Source organism: Vanellus vanellus, assembly GCF_965231255.1.
Source record: "Vanellus vanellus genome assembly, chromosome: 10".
NCBI lineage: Eukaryota > Metazoa > Chordata > Aves > Charadriiformes > Charadriidae > Vanellus > Vanellus vanellus.
This window is the reverse complement of record NC_138915.1, coordinates 23,438,803-23,453,483: the sequence shown is the minus strand read 5'-3', so window position 1 is coordinate 23,453,483 and position 14,681 is coordinate 23,438,803. Positions and strand designations below refer to the sequence as shown.

Sequence of the window (14,681 nt, the reverse complement as noted above, 5' to 3'; positions counted from 1 at the left end):
CTAAAGCCCTGACAGAGTTAAATCTGGCCAGGGACATCAACGGCAACAAGAAAACCTTCTATAGGTATGTTGGTGATAAAAGGAAGACTGGAGAAAATGTGGGCCCTCTCTAGAAGGGAACAGAAAACCTGGGTATGGAGGAGGCTGAGGTACTCAACGACAGCAGGGCGAGGGGGGGATTGTGCCCCTCTGCTGCACTCTGGGGAGACCCCCCCGCAGTGCTGCCTCCAGCTCGGGGGGTCCCAATGGCAGAAGGACACAGAGCTGTTGGAGTAGGGCCAGAGGAGGCCCCAGAGATGCTGGGAGGGCTGGAGCCCCTCTGCTGGGAGGACAGGCTGGGAGAGGTGGGGGGGTTCAGCCTGGAGAAGAGAAGGCTCTGGGGAGACCTCAGAGCCCCTTCCAGTGCCCAAAGGGGCTCCAGGAGAGCTGGGGAGGGACTCTGGATCGGGGGGGCAGTGATAGGATGAGGGGTGAAGGTTTTACACTGAAAGAGGAGAGATTTAGATGAGATATTGGGAAGAAATTCTTGACTGAGGGTGGTGAGACAATGGCCCAGGTTGCCCCTGGAAGCTGTGGCTGCCCCATCCCTGGAGGTGTTCAAGGCCAGGCTGGACAGGGCTTGGAGCAACCTGGGCTGGGGGGAGGTGTCCCTGCCCAGGGCAGGGGGTTGCAATGAGATGATCTTTAAGGTCCCTTCCAACTCTAACCACTCTATGATTCTGTATAGCCATGAAAAGCTGTCTTCTTGAAAAAATCCCTCTTTCAGTAGGACAGGTCATCGCAATGACATTTCCATGACATACACAGTCCGGAAAACACAGAACAGCTTTGTGTTATTGCCAGGGAGGTAAAGTCCTAATTACGTAGGACGTAATTTCTTTTCCTGCAGCTCCTAGCCCTCCTGTAGTCATCATATATCTCTTCAAGATGACTCTCTCATTTCTGTCCTCCTGGTTATTTCTTTACCGCGCTGCGGAGGAGCTCCAGTAACTGCCCTGGACTCCCTTGTGCAAGGCAGTGCACAAACAAGGAGCAGAGGAGTCACCAGCCCAAGTCTAATCCCTACAGCTGCATGCATGAGCCAGTCCCTGAGAGTGCAGGCAGATGCAGCCAACGGTTCAAACACGGCACCAACACAACACTGTTTCACCAAAGCCCCCGGACCGCTATGCAAAGCCCAGTGTGACAGGAGACCTCCTGCCCTCTTCACGCTGCAATGGGAGGGATGCTGCATCTTTTCGGAGGTGCATTTCCCTGATGGTCCCTTTGGTCACATAAAAGCTGCTGGGAGTAAATCTCATCCTCCAGGTAGGCTGTGTCTCACCCAGGAGCATTTGGAAGAGTTTTATGGTCTCTTCAGAGGGATTATCAAGACACAGTTCATAAATTTGAGGAGGCACCTGGCCCTGTTATGGACTACTGTGCACTGTTGGGACAAACTCTTCCCAGGGTAGTGCCTCCCCCTGGGTTACCCGGGATACATTTGCTCCTGGATTGATCGCATATGTATTCAGGCAGTCACTAAAAGGGGAAATTTGACCCCACAGCGCAGGGGCTCATAATGATCTCGGCAGGTTTATTGGCCTGATCGATAATACACGACTTCTCTGCGGGAGCTGGAAAAAAAATGTTAGTCATCCTTATATTAAAACAAGTGTGGGGAAAAGACATTTCCACAAAGAATTGTTCAGTCTTTTTAAATTAGGTTTCTTTTTTCCCTAAACTATTGACTAATGGAGTGAAAAATTTCTAAATGCCTCTGTTTTTGAAGACGATGCCATTTTTTCTCAGGAAAGAAAAATCATTAAGTGACAAGTGAACAGCGAGTCTGTCCTTGTCAGTGTGTTTCTCAGGCTCAGCTGGGCAAACAGGTGCGGAAAAGGTTTAAATTAAATGGTTCTCCATACTCCGAGTCAAAACGTAAATTGTAAGGATTCTCACGGTTTTGTTTTCCTTTCCAGGTTTTGCGCTTTTTTGCTCTACGGTCCAATTGCGTGTTATTCCGGCAATTAGAAGCCTGGTGCAAAGCTCGTCGACGCGTTCATTTCCTCCCGTTGTAAAAACTGCAGTTTCGTCACAACACCCTGACAGACCGCCTCGGAGGATTTCCGGCCAGCCCTGGGATCTTGCGTCCGGCTGCTCCTCCGCGATGAAGCTGGACGTGGGCAACCACCCCACCTTTCAGCCCATGGGTGGGCGGCTGCTCCGTGTGCCATGTCACCCTGCGCTGGAGGTGACACGCCGCTCCATTGCCTCTGTGTGATCGTCCCAAACCCTGGGAAAGGTCATACTGGGGCTTTGCCAGAGCAATGACTGACTTTTATTTTGCTGCCGTGAGCTTTGTCCTTCTGCCACCGGCTCTGCACTTTGTACCCGGGGCACGTCGGACCCATCCCAAGTCCCTTTTTAGTGTTTGTGTGCAGAGGGTAGCGACTCTAGGTCCAGCTCACAAGCTCTGCTGAATTTGGCTCCTATTAAGACAATTCATAACTACGTTCCTGTGTCCAACAAATATTCTATTACAAAATATTATAAATTATTCTATTATTATTATTGGCTAAAAACCTGGAGCGGATGGAAGGGCACAAAGCAAGTGTGGCTTATGGGTCCTCTTAGCTACAGTAGCGTTCCTTGTTTGTAGGCATTTCCATGACCATCAGGAGAGGTAGGAATGTGTTCTTGTGATGTTCTGGAGGTGAACACGCCTTAAGCAGCAAATCATCCAGGCTGTTAATTGGGGTTTAACTGCCTTAAGAGTAAATGTGCTCAATGGCAGAGGGGATGACTCTTCCTAGATAAGGATCATTTGGAGATCCTTATCTTCGCAATGGTGGGCGTGGGCACTTCTGCTCAGACCTGACACCCTCGGGGCCAAATCCCGCTCATTCTTGGTTTAGTGGCAGACAGAGAGAATAGCTCAGACCTGTTTTTACCTGGGGTAAATGACTGCTCCTGTTGTAGAAAATACCACGTGTGTTACATCAATTACCTTTCCCTATTAAGAGGCTGATGCCAAAGGCTCATATGGTGTAAATTAGGCAAGATTTACCAGACTCAGTGGAGGTTGTGGGTTGATTTTTTGTGATTTTTTTTTTTATTTTTTTTTTCGGCAGTGTGGCTTAGTGTCTTATTTATTGTTGCTGGGCAAGATTTTTCAAATGGCAGCAATACTGTCAAATTTGAAGGAACAGGGACAATATTGGTAGAAAATGCAGGACCTTCCAGTAACTGGGTAGAGGAATCCTGATTTCCTTGTTTTTAAAGCAAAGCCGAAGTTTAACACAGAAAGAGGGGAGGCACTCCATTGTCTCTGCTCTCTTTTAGCAGATGTGTTTTATTGATAACACTCAAGATTATCAAAAAAAGAATCTGAAAGTCCCAAAGGGATTAAAGCCTCCTGCCGGTGCTTGTTTTCAGAGCTCTTTAAAAACCCTCTGAGTCTGGTTTTGCTGTAAGATGCTGTGACTGTTCTCTTGGCTTGACTTGGCCATGGTGAGAAATAGTTCAGGAGCTTTTAGTTTCTTGGGATTTGCAGTTGAGTTTCCTTAGGGTAGACAATTTCCCAATATGGGGAGGATGGGACCCACCTCCTGGAGAGAGCTGAAGCCCTGGGATTGCTGCTCCCTGGGGACCCTGGAGAGGAGGGACGGGCTCTTGGGCTGGGAGTCTGCAGGTAGGTGAGATATTTCAAAGCAATTCATTGCTCTTGCTGTGTTAAATTGTGCTGCTGGAGGATGCGGAATTTTGTGGAGGAATATTTCCTGAGTCACTTAGAATTTCATGAGCCACGAGTCAGTCCAGGATTGCTTGTTTATCTCATCTAGGAACCAAGCCAGAGCTCTGCTGCATATTTAATTAGATGGGGGGGGGGGGGGGGAAGGCAAAGAATTTTAAGATAAGATTATCTTCTGCTCCTCATCACAGCCCTCCTGTAAAAAGTTTGCATGGCATGCAAAGCAGGGCCTGGTGGCAAACCAGTTGGTTTTGAGGACACTGCAGATGAAAGAAAAGCTTTACAGAGTAATGCTTTTTTTTTTCGGTTGAACGCTCCTATGGATTCTTTTGTGTATATGACTAAAGAAATTTGTTGTGCAACTTTAGGAAAATTAACCATGAGATGTAAAAAGGTGTATGCGAACCTGGGGCTTCTGGAGGAATAAAGTCTTTCATTCCTGTGGCTGTTGAAAGCAGAAAAAGAACAGGTGAGGAGGACCCGAGTCCAAGTTTCTCATTGCTGTAATAGGCTGACAATAATCAGAATTAAGGTACTGGGAATGACAGTGTAAAGTCAGTCAGAAATCAAAGAGCACGGGTTTTATTTACAAAGAACGATGTATTTTTATGTCGTGACCTTTCGGTTCCAGTTCTGCAAAGGTTTTTGTCTACGTTTAGGGCAGGAGGGTGACTGGCTGCGGAGTCAGCTGCAAGAGCAGGCTCCACGGTGGCAGAAGGGGTGTGAAGATGGTGCGGAACCGGGATGGAGCCCTGTGAGGTTTTGTGTTTAGTTTTCCATCTTCCCCTGCTGGCGATAGCGTGCAGTTAAGTGTTACAACTACACGTGGCTCCCCGCACCGCAAAGAGAAGTGTCAAGAGTCGGCAGCGCCGCTGCAGCCGCCAACTGTCCTCTGCTCTCTCCGAGCCCGTCTGCTCCTCTGCAGATCTCTGCTCCCCTCCTGCCAGAAGGATGTGGGAGGAGGATGCGGTGGTGCTTTAAGCCCGGTTTTGCTATTTCTGCATCTCTGAACAAGTTGTTACTGCTACACCATAAACTCCCCGTCTGTGAGCTCAATGGTCATGAAGTGATGGTTGCGCTCGGCTAATGAGTCACCGATGGGTATCAAGCGATGGGTGGGTGAGGGGAGCAGACGGATGAGCCTCACGGGGATGTTTTGTAACCTGTGCGTGTAGCGGGCTGGACACAAAATCTTTCTAAGGAGGACTAAAGCCATCATGCTGCACACAGGGCTGCTGTGGTCCCAGAGCGTTCTGCATCTCTCTGCTGTTCAGGAAGGGATTCAAGATGCTCTGGGCCAGAGAGATCCACAGCGCACGTGGGAAAACTCGATTGCCTAATGCAGTGGTGTATATAGCTTTTTATTAGCTTTCATGCACTGCAGTAAAACTCACCCCGGCATTAAGCATTCACGGTGCCAGAGAAACGAGTAAAATCCAGGAACGAGCAACTGCCTTTGTGGTTTCCTGAGGACCTCTGTGTCTTTGCACTTCTAAATGCTGGCATAATAAATCCTGAAGCTTTTTTTTTTTTTTCTTTTTTTTTTTTTTTGGCTCACAGCAGACATGATTAATACAGCTGTTAGCTGGTGTGTCTTCGAGAGGAAATAGTTGGCAACCCCCAGGTGGATAAGCACCGGAGGCCTGAAAACCCCATGATTTTCTCCATGTTTGAGAAACTAAGAGATAAAACACAAATGTTCTTTCTTTTTTTTTTTTTTTTTTTTTTCTCTTCAAATACATAATCAAACATGACGTAAAGACTCTTGCAATAAGCGTTTTGGAGAGTCCCTGTTAAAGTGGAAATGCTCCGTGCAGCTGGAGCCCCTGTGGGGTTGGGTGGCTCCGAGGGCCACGTGAGCATCCCACGGCCGCCCACCCTGCCTGGGGACCCAGGGATGTCCAGGTGTACCATGCCTTTTTCCCGCTCAGCAGCTCTTCTGCAGGGCGAGAAGGGGGCCCGCGGGGATGCTCGGGGGTGCTGAGGCCTATAAACTTCACGCCATAAACGCACCTCTCCTCTTCCTCCCGCCCGTCTTCCCCCGGGGAAATCCTGAGCAGGACACAAACATCCTCAGTGACTTTGCCAGGTTTCCTTTCTGCTTCTTCCAGCATAATCACATCCCCGCATTTCTGCTTGTTTGCAGGTCTCATTTGCAGCTGGAAGCTCAAACCACCGTTCATTTTCTGTATGGGTTCCTAATCTGCAAATGGATCTAATTTGCTTTACCAAATTATAAGCAAATTAAGCCAAACGCATTGTGTTATGTCCGGATGCGTTGTAGAGCTTTCACGAAAGAGGAAAAACCGCCTCCGTCATTGCTGCGAGTTTCTTCTTTCCTCACTATCAATAACTTTGTGTTCAGGAAAAACATAAAACATCTCTATAAATGGTATTTTCCTCGGGGCCAGGAGCCGGGTAGCTGGAGCTGCATCTGTCTCATATTTTTCGTCCTCTCAGCCCTTAAAGAATATTCTTGCCAACATCCCGAGCTCTATTGCCTCGCAGTTCCTCCCCTTGCTCTTAGACACACTTTGATTACCTGCAATAGTGCATTTGATAGCGTTACTAAACAGTTCTGAAAATTTTCCTCTCGGCAACCGCTTCTTCCCTTTCCAATGGAATTTTTTTTTTCCCTGGTTGTAAATCAGCTTTAGAGCCTTGTATGTCTAAGGAGAGTAAATACCCCACTGCTCCAACTGAGACAAGTATTTTGCATTTCCGTTTCCCGACCCATCAGGGAGAATTTTGTGCAAAACGCAGGAGAAATGTCAAAGTGATAAAATAGCATTGTTTTCGGTTCATTCTCTGGTTAAAACAGCTGATGTTATGGAAAACATCCAGCGCTATCCAGACATCGTGGAGACTGAATTCAAAGGGAGCAAATTCTTTATAGGTACTGCCGCATTTCAAATGCGATTTTACTGACTGACAAATACTACGTCACCTGAGGTTTTTTTGACGTAATTTCTTAGTTTACTGATTTAAACCTGAAATATATTTCTTTGCCAGGAAAGTTTGCAGCCTGCATGCGAGATGCCCCCCCCCCCCCATCTGCATTTACAGCCACAAACGTCGGCTGTAGTTTCCTTCTGCCCAACTGCATTTATTCTGAGAGAGCGGAGACGTTGCTCCTCTTCAAAAAGTCTGTTTAACGCGACTGATTTGTAAGATTATATTTTACCTGAGAACAATTAAGAACTCTTAATGGCTTAAACGGCTGTGACAATTAGCAGTCACTAAGCCGATCTTTGGGGAAATATAGTACGTTCTCCTATTTTAGTCCTGCCAGAGTAAGGACCGAGGAAATAATGTGAATCCCCATCGCTGCCCTGAGTGGCTCCTCGGGGTGAGAGCCCGGGCTGCGTGTGCGCTGCCGTGGCGGTGACCTCTGCCCGCCTGGCTCGGGAGGTGTGTCATTTTGGTAAACACGGGCGATAAATTCGACTAGTCATCGTGACGCAAGCGCAAACTCTTGGCAGCCCGGGTGGAAACGCGTGCTACTCCCTTCTTCCAGGAAGAGGTAGTTTTCTGTTCGTAACTCCCCGAAGAAGCCGTGTGGGCTCCTACCGGTCCCGCTGAGCGGTCCCAGGCGGGTGGCGAGGCGGTGGCCCGGGGCGGGATGCTGGGGATGCTGCTGGGGCGCAGCCCCGGGCTGTGGCGGCGGGTGGCTGGGCCGGTCCTGCGCCCCGCCAGAGCCGTCGGTGACAAAGCGAAGGGCGCTCAGGACGCGGCGCTGCGGACGGCTGATCCAGGTGGGTAGAAAGGCGTGGGTCGCTGGTTTGTGCTGCAGCACGGAGGGAAAGGGTGTTTGTGGGAAAGGGCGAGAAAATGACCTCCGTTCTCATCTGTGGCTGTGTTACTGCAGTGCTGCATCTCCTGGGGTTGCAAACCCGCCCGAGACACGGGGCAAATTGAGAGCTCTGACGAGTGCAGTGCACAGGGATAAAGGCTTTTTTTGAGGGTTAAATAGTCCTCCTCCTATGGCAGCAAATACGAACTGATACTTCACGTCAGAGAACCTGTTAATTTAAAAAAAAAAAAATACAATAATGTTCCTCCTCCTACCCAGCTGCCAGGTTTCCAGAGGAGGACCGGTGCACGTCCCCCCATGTGCAGGGCGGGTGCAAGTGGCAGACCTGCACCCCTCTGCTCCCCGCCATGCTCCCCGCCGGATTACATCCACAACCTTGCGTGCCTGTGGCAGGCAGTGCCCTGGCGTGGGCTGCTGCCACGTGGGCAAGTTCCCCGGCGTGGAGACTCTGTAAGAGAAATAGCAGAAGCAGGAGATTAAATTTACCCGGTGGTCTGGGTGCCAAGATTTACACCTGGGATTTTTCAGCCATTCACAGGTCCTGGCATGCATGCGCAGGCCCGGGGCCAAGGCACTTAATGTAATTTCACCATCTCAACACAGGCAGAAGCATCCCCGAATCCCAGAGCGGTGAGGGCTGGAAGGGCCCTCTGGAGCTCCCCCCATCCCACCCCCCGCCAGAGCAGGGACACCTCCAGCAGTGGCACAGGACACGTCCAGGCGGGTTTGGAATGGCTCCAGAGGGGGAGACTCCCCCCCTCTCTGGGCAGCTGTGCCAGTGCTCTGCCGCCCCCACAGGAGAGAAGTCCTTCCTCATGGACATCAAGGAGATGCTCCCTGTGCCCTGTGATCTCCCTGCAGCCAGGCACCAGCAGCAGCCAGGGAGCGTGGGATGCTCAGACTGGTGGCATATTCATCTCCATCTTTCCCTGCATGCCCTGGTCACCCACAGGGCACGCCTAAATACCAGTCCCACATTTGCAAGGCGATGACCACCTGTACAAGAGTGCAATTCCAAAGCCAGGATTTGAGCTAGTCCATCGCTTACCCTATTTTTGCAGGGTCTCCCTGCCTCTGCCCTCGTTGTGGCCTGTCATTGGGCTTGTTCCCATCAAGAGGAGCCGGAGTCCCTTTCTCGTGATGCTCAGGGTGATGCCATGCTAAATGCCATGCTACATGGCATCACCTTAGTAGTGTGGTGGGGTGTATCGTATCATCGTTAGACTACAGTAAAGTGGTACCCAGCTTGTGTGAGAACGAGTGCCGCCCTCCCACCGTCTGTACTTTAACAGAACTCATCTCTCCATGAGCGCTTTTAGAAAGAGATGCTGTGGAGGCGTTGTTAGAGCTGCTTTAACCCCCCAGTCTGGCCATTTAAAAACGAGGTGCCAGCGGGGTGAGAGCATGCTGCGGGCTCGCGGGACTTCAGCACCGCATCCTTGCCCCCCTTAATCAGGCAGGTTAAAAGAGATTTTTAGTTTAAAACCCACCTAAACTAAAGGAAAAAAAAAATAATAAATTGAGCAGAATGGAATAAGTTGCAAATATAACAAAGCACGTCACACCAGTTGCTGAGTCCTTTTGAAATGAGAAAGTGCATTTTGGCTCTCACAGGATAGAGAAGTGCCATTCTCAACTCTCAGTCCTTTTCCCCTGTAACGAAAGCTTTTTTCCTCTCTAAGTTTAGCTCATTGTTTTCTTTTATAAAATCCCTTACAGGTTACAAAGCGTTCAAAAATGACAGAAGGCCTACAAATTTCGATAAAAAGGTGTTAGTATGGGCAGGACGCTTTAAAAAGAAGGAGGACATTCCCAAGCACATATCGTAAGTAGACCGGTTTTCTTCTGATATTAAATTATTTTTGCCTGAATGATGCTTTTGGATGTAAACGTACAGATTATGGCCCCAGTTTGCATTACTCAGAAATGTGCCCTCGTGGTGAGGATTAGCATTCCTCCATGCTGACGGGGCCCGCTTCTACCGGTGTCCAAAAATAACTCAAATTTTTGGGAGCATGCACTTTTTGTCATGCCCTGTGAAGCAAACTGGATTCACTTGTTTTAGATGTCATAAGTTTCAGACTAAGCTGAAGAGTCTTTTGCAGGACAAGTGGCTTTGTATCTTGGAAGTCACCATGGCAAAATGTCATCCCCTTTGGGTTGTTGCATGCTTTGTTAACTTTTACTGATTAGCAATTAATAACAGAATCCCCGAATCCCAGAGTGGTGAGGGCTGGAAGGGCCCTCTGGAACTCCCCCATCCCACCCCCCGCCAGAGCAGGGGCACCTCCAGCAGTGGCACAGGACACCTCCAGGCGGGTTTGGAATGGCTCCAGAGTGGGAGACTCCCCCCCTTTCTGGGCAGCTGTGCCAGTGCTCTGCCGCCCGCACAGGAGAGAAGTCCCTCCTCAGGTTGAGATGGAACTGCCTATGGTCACGTTTGTGCCCATTCCCTCTTGTCCTGTCACTGGGCACCACTGGAAAAAGACTGTTCCCACCCCCCCGGCACCCGCCCTTAAAGGATTTATGAGCATTGATAAGATCCCCCCTCAGTCTTCTCTTCTCCAGACTGAACAGCCCCACGTCCCTCAGCTTCTCCTCACAAGAGAGATGCTCCAGTCCCCTCATCGTCTCTGTAGCCCTTTGCTGGACCCTCTCCAGCAGTTCCCTGTCCTTCTTGACCCGGGGAGCCCCGAACTGGACACAGTGCTCCAGATGTGACCTCCCCGGGGCAGAGCAGAGGGGGAGAATTACCTCCCTCCACCCGCATACATTTTAAAAGGAAGTTGGGGCTATACGCAGCTTTGGTGGCAGACATCTCCAATGAGTTCCTCACCTCCGGGCTGTTGTTTCACCCTCTTGTCGAGGTATTTTGCCAAAGGATTGTCACTTGGTTTTGAAGCCCTAATGCTGCCTGACTTGTGACATCCTGGGGGCTCCTCCAGCTGCCCTTCCCCCTGCAGGTGTAAGCAAATCCATGGCTGGATACGATTTCACGGATGACTCATTGCCACGCTGCAGTCTCTTGCAAGCGTGAATTGCCGGATAAATGCCATGAGTCACTCGTGGAAGGTGGCAGAGATCTCCCAGCAACGGCTGTGGCTGTTCAGCCCTTTGGGGAGACAACCCCACATGGATGGTACGATAATATCTGCTCCAACGCAGCTCAGCCTCCCGCCGCAGGAGGATGCTGGTGGGGCTGGTGCCTGGCAGAGGGCTACCGCTGCGGTGGGACGGGGCTGCAAAGCACCGCCTGCAGTTGGCATGGGCATGCGGCCACAGACCCGATCACCACTCGCTGTGCCTCTTCACTCTCTGAAAACTCTCCCTTGCTCTTAGCCAAAAGCTATTAGCCCGAGGGTGGCATTGCCTGGCCCTGGTGGCGTGGCCCCGGTGTCCCTCACACGCAACAAAAGAAGGCAGAACAGGATTTTTTATTCCTGTTGTTCCTGACAACTGTTGGGAGTAGCAATACCCCACCTGTGTGGGAGGGTGGCTAAATCTTTCCCCCCGTAGGCTAATTTTTGGAGTCCTCCTCTAAGCACTTGCAGAAAGAGAAGGCTGAAACCCATTGTACGTTACTGGGCAGTGACTGAAAGCCCTGAGGATTCGTTACCCAGCTCCCCATGATCTCATTTCACACGCAGGAGGGAAACTCTGCTCTGTCCTCTGCAGGTCTGAGGTCCTCGATGCAGCAAGGAACAGCGTCAGGATAAAGATTTGCTACATCATGATCGCACTGACCTTGCTGGGCTGTTTGGCCATGGTAATCACAGGCAAAGAAGTGAGTATTGTTTCTGGGTGAAACGAACCGATTCACTTAACATATGGTCTAGATGTGCTCTCTTTGTAAATAAGCACCCGGGTGACAGATATATTTGAGAATAAGTCCATATAAGCAATGTTTGCACAGGGTCCGTATCACCCCATTCTCCAGAGGAGAAGTTGGCATGGGGAAGTGCAATTTGCTGGTTGATGTGTTCCTTCTGACCCACTTTGCCATAAACCTGTGCAGTACAATGCTCTGTGTCATGGTATCTCAGCAAGAGGCCGCTCCAAAGGTCATGGAGGAGCTCAGACAACATCAGTGGTGCCTGTTCCTGCCCTGCATCCATGGGCCATGAGGCTCCTGCCACCCTGCCTGCCTAGCCTGCGTGCCACCACGGCCACCAAGAGCCGTGACACTCGCGTCTTCCCATTCCACCGGTGGGGAAGGAGGGTCTTCAGCCTGACTTCAATGTCCCAGAGCACCTCTAAACGATTTACACTCCTCATCAGAGATACAAACGCTGAAAATTTGGTAAAACAAGGAAACACATTAACTTCTGTCACTGCAAAATATCAAAAAGGACAGTGGGGTGTCAAAGCAAGTGGCGCGAATGTGGGGAAATTTAGCGGTGGGAAACGTGTGCGTGCAATGATTTTCACCGTTTCGTTTCAAGGCTGCTAAAAGGGACCACACGCTGCTGAGGATGAACACAGAAAAGAAGGCCAAATGGAAGGCTGAAATGGAGAAAGAGCAGGAGGCAGCTGTTGGGAAGCCACAATGATCGGGAACGGATTTCTTTTGACAGCAGGAGTGAAGTGATTCGCACACGTGGCATATGCACTTCTCTTCATTTAACTCTTCGGAGCTTTTTCACTGAACCTCTCAGGGCAAAGATTTCACTGCTTAAAAACTGTTCCCAACAAACTGGGAATCTCCTATTGAAACTCCCATGGAAACTTCCACAGCTGCTTTCTGTGGCCTCTGGTGTTTGGCACTGGGTTCTGCTGAAATACAGAAGTCTCTTCTAAATGGGAAAGCGTGGGAAGGACAGACGCGGGAGTCCCCAGCTCAGGATCGGCTTTTCACGGTGCTCCTGATGCTCAGCGTGGCCATGGGGCTGTGTCCTCACAGCTAGGAAGGATGCGGCCCTACACCAGAGAGCATCCCATTCTGTGTGCTGCCTCTACGGCGAACCGCCTTGGCCAAAGTGACCTTAGGGAGAGGGGAAAAGGAGTCTGAAACACATTTTGCAAGGCCAAAGAGGTCAATTATCTCTACCTCTGAGCCTGCTGCCATCACTGTCCCCTCTCCCTCCCCCGCCCCTCACGGGGTCCTGTGGATGAGGGAGAGGGGGGACATAGAATCATAGGGTTGGAAGGGACCTCTGGAGATCATCTAGTCCAACCCCCCTGCCAGAACAGGGCCACCTTAGAGCAGGTTGCACAGGAACGCGTCCAGGTGGGTTTTGAATGTCTCCAGAGATGGAGACTCCACCACCTCCCTGGGCAGCCTGTGCCTGTGCTCTGCCACCCTCAAGGTAAAGAAGTTCCTCCTCATGTTTAGGTGGAGCTTCCTATACTCAAGTTTGTGCCCGTTACCTCTTGTCCTGTCGCTGGGCACCACCGAAAAGAGCCTGGCCCCATCCTCCTGGAACCCACCCTTTAAGTATTTATAAGCGTTGATCAGGTGCCCCCTCAACCGTCTTTTTTTCCAGACTAGAGAGACCCAATTCCCTCAGTCTTTCTTCATAAGAGAGGTGTTCCAGTCCCCTAATCATCTTGGTAGCCCTTGGATGAGGATCGTGTGTGAGGGGGATGTTGCATCTGTCACAGCTCACCGTTTGCAGTCCTTGGCTCCAACTCACCGCCCCGTGCAGTGCGGTTTACCAAAAGCCGTGTCTGCTCCCTGCAGCATGACATGAGCATGAAGAGGGGCTGAGAAGATGGAGGGGTGTGAGCAGACCTTGACGACCCATTTGGGGCAAAAGGGGCTTTGGGCCAGAGGAGATGGCAGTATGTGGAATGGTATCATGGGCACGTGGAGTGGTTTGGTTGCTGCAGGGCAGCCCGGGGAACCCGTGCCCAGCACGGGGAGCCTGGCCCGCGGTCACCTCTCGTCCTGTTGCACCTCACTGGTTTTTCATCTTCTGCTTCCAGTCGTTGTCATGAAAGTTCTCTAGCACTTGCTTAGTTGTGATTTTAGTCAGGAGGAATTGTTAATACATGGTTTGCTAAAACTGGATTCTTTTTAATCATCGTAGTTCATTAATTCATAATAAAACAGCTGTCCAATTACATCTAAAACAAACGCATCTCTTCACAGCTTCATTTAAAGTGTCACCAAACTCTCTGGGATGATGTTTAACAGATGGCAGACATCCTAATGAAGTACTGAAACTTTCATTTTCATGAAGTGATTAAACTTCAAGACAGGCCCCAGTTGATGTTTGTGGGCGCTGATGGTCTGAGCATCGTTCGGAACCCCTCAAGACATGTACGACGGGCTGGTGGAGTTGGGTGCACCGCATGGGGTGCCAAGGGACGTGGGGTGCCAAAACTTAGCCATCTTACCCTGGCTGCCATAGGAGATTTCAGATGCTGTAACCACGCTCAGCCTTCGTGCAGTGTCCTGAGCATCACACCAAGGTTGGCCTTTGGAAGGTTTATTACTCGGAGCAGTTGCACTTGTGCTCCAGGGCGGGCCTGGAAACTCCTGCTCAGGTCTCTGAGGTTTACTGTGTCGAAAATCACATCCACTCATTGTTGGTGCGTCACTACCCGAACAAGCTGATGGCAAGGACGGGCTGGGGCATTGGCAGGCGGTCGGCAGTTGTTGGGCTCTGGCATTCCGCCTCCTGTGCCTGTGGTCATTGGGCAGCTTTTTCCCTTTGATGCTCCTCAGGAGCGCTTTTCTCCACGTTGCGCGCCCGTTTAGGATGAGGAGCGTGTGTGAGGGGGATGCTGCATCTGTCACAGCTCAGCGTTTGCACTCCTTGGCTCCAACTCACCGCCCCGTGCAGTGCAGTTGACCAAAAGCCATGTCTGCTCCCTGCAGCATTCCTCACGAAGTGCATCTCGGGGAAGTGAAAACAGTGGTCTAGGACAAGCATAGAGTGAACAAGTCTCTGCTGAGAAGGCACTTTTGCCTGCACAGGTAATACAGGCTCTTGCATTTTACATGACCCGGTTTTCTTGGTTAGTGCAATAAACCTCAAAAATTACCTCAAAGTTAGTGTTCATTTGGGGATAAACTAAAACAGCTCTGGTCAGACCCTTAGATTTATGGTTGTTTTTTTTTTTTTTTAATTCCTAATTGGCTTTCGTGTGCCCTTTGTAAGAAGGCATGTGTAACACTTACAGAAACCC

General features: G+C 50.3%; 1 protein-coding gene across 1 annotated transcript; it reads left to right on the top strand.

The window, feature by feature from the left end:
• Window positions 1–7,252: 7,252 nt before the first annotated feature.
• LOC309675939 (protein FAM162B-like) lies at window positions 7,253–13,754 on the top strand. The gene is made up of 4 exons (XM_082488365.1): window positions 7,253–7,488; window positions 9,267–9,372; window positions 11,223–11,331; window positions 11,990–13,754. Exons 1-4 carry the CDS (start codon window positions 7,356–7,358, stop codon window positions 12,095–12,097), a joined length of 456 nt encoding a protein of 151 aa, XP_082344491.1. The 5' UTR covers window positions 7,253–7,355; the 3' UTR covers window positions 12,098–13,754.
• The last annotated feature ends 927 nt before the right edge of the window (window positions 13,755–14,681 follow it).

What these genes read in the sequence shown, in the direction of transcription:
- LOC309675939 (XM_082488365.1), top strand. Translation starts at nt 7,356, where the DNA reads ATGCTGGGGATGCTGCTGGGGCGCAGCCCCGGGCTGTGGCGGCGGGTG. An exon ending in GCTGCGGACGGCTGATCCAG is followed by an intron (nt 7,489 to 9,266) that starts GTGGGTAGAAAG and finishes AATCCCTTACAG; the next exon opens with GTTACAAAGCGTTCAAAAAT. An exon ending in GACATTCCCAAGCACATATC is followed by an intron (nt 9,373 to 11,222) that starts GTAAGTAGACCG and finishes TGTCCTCTGCAG; the next exon opens with GTCTGAGGTCCTCGATGCAG.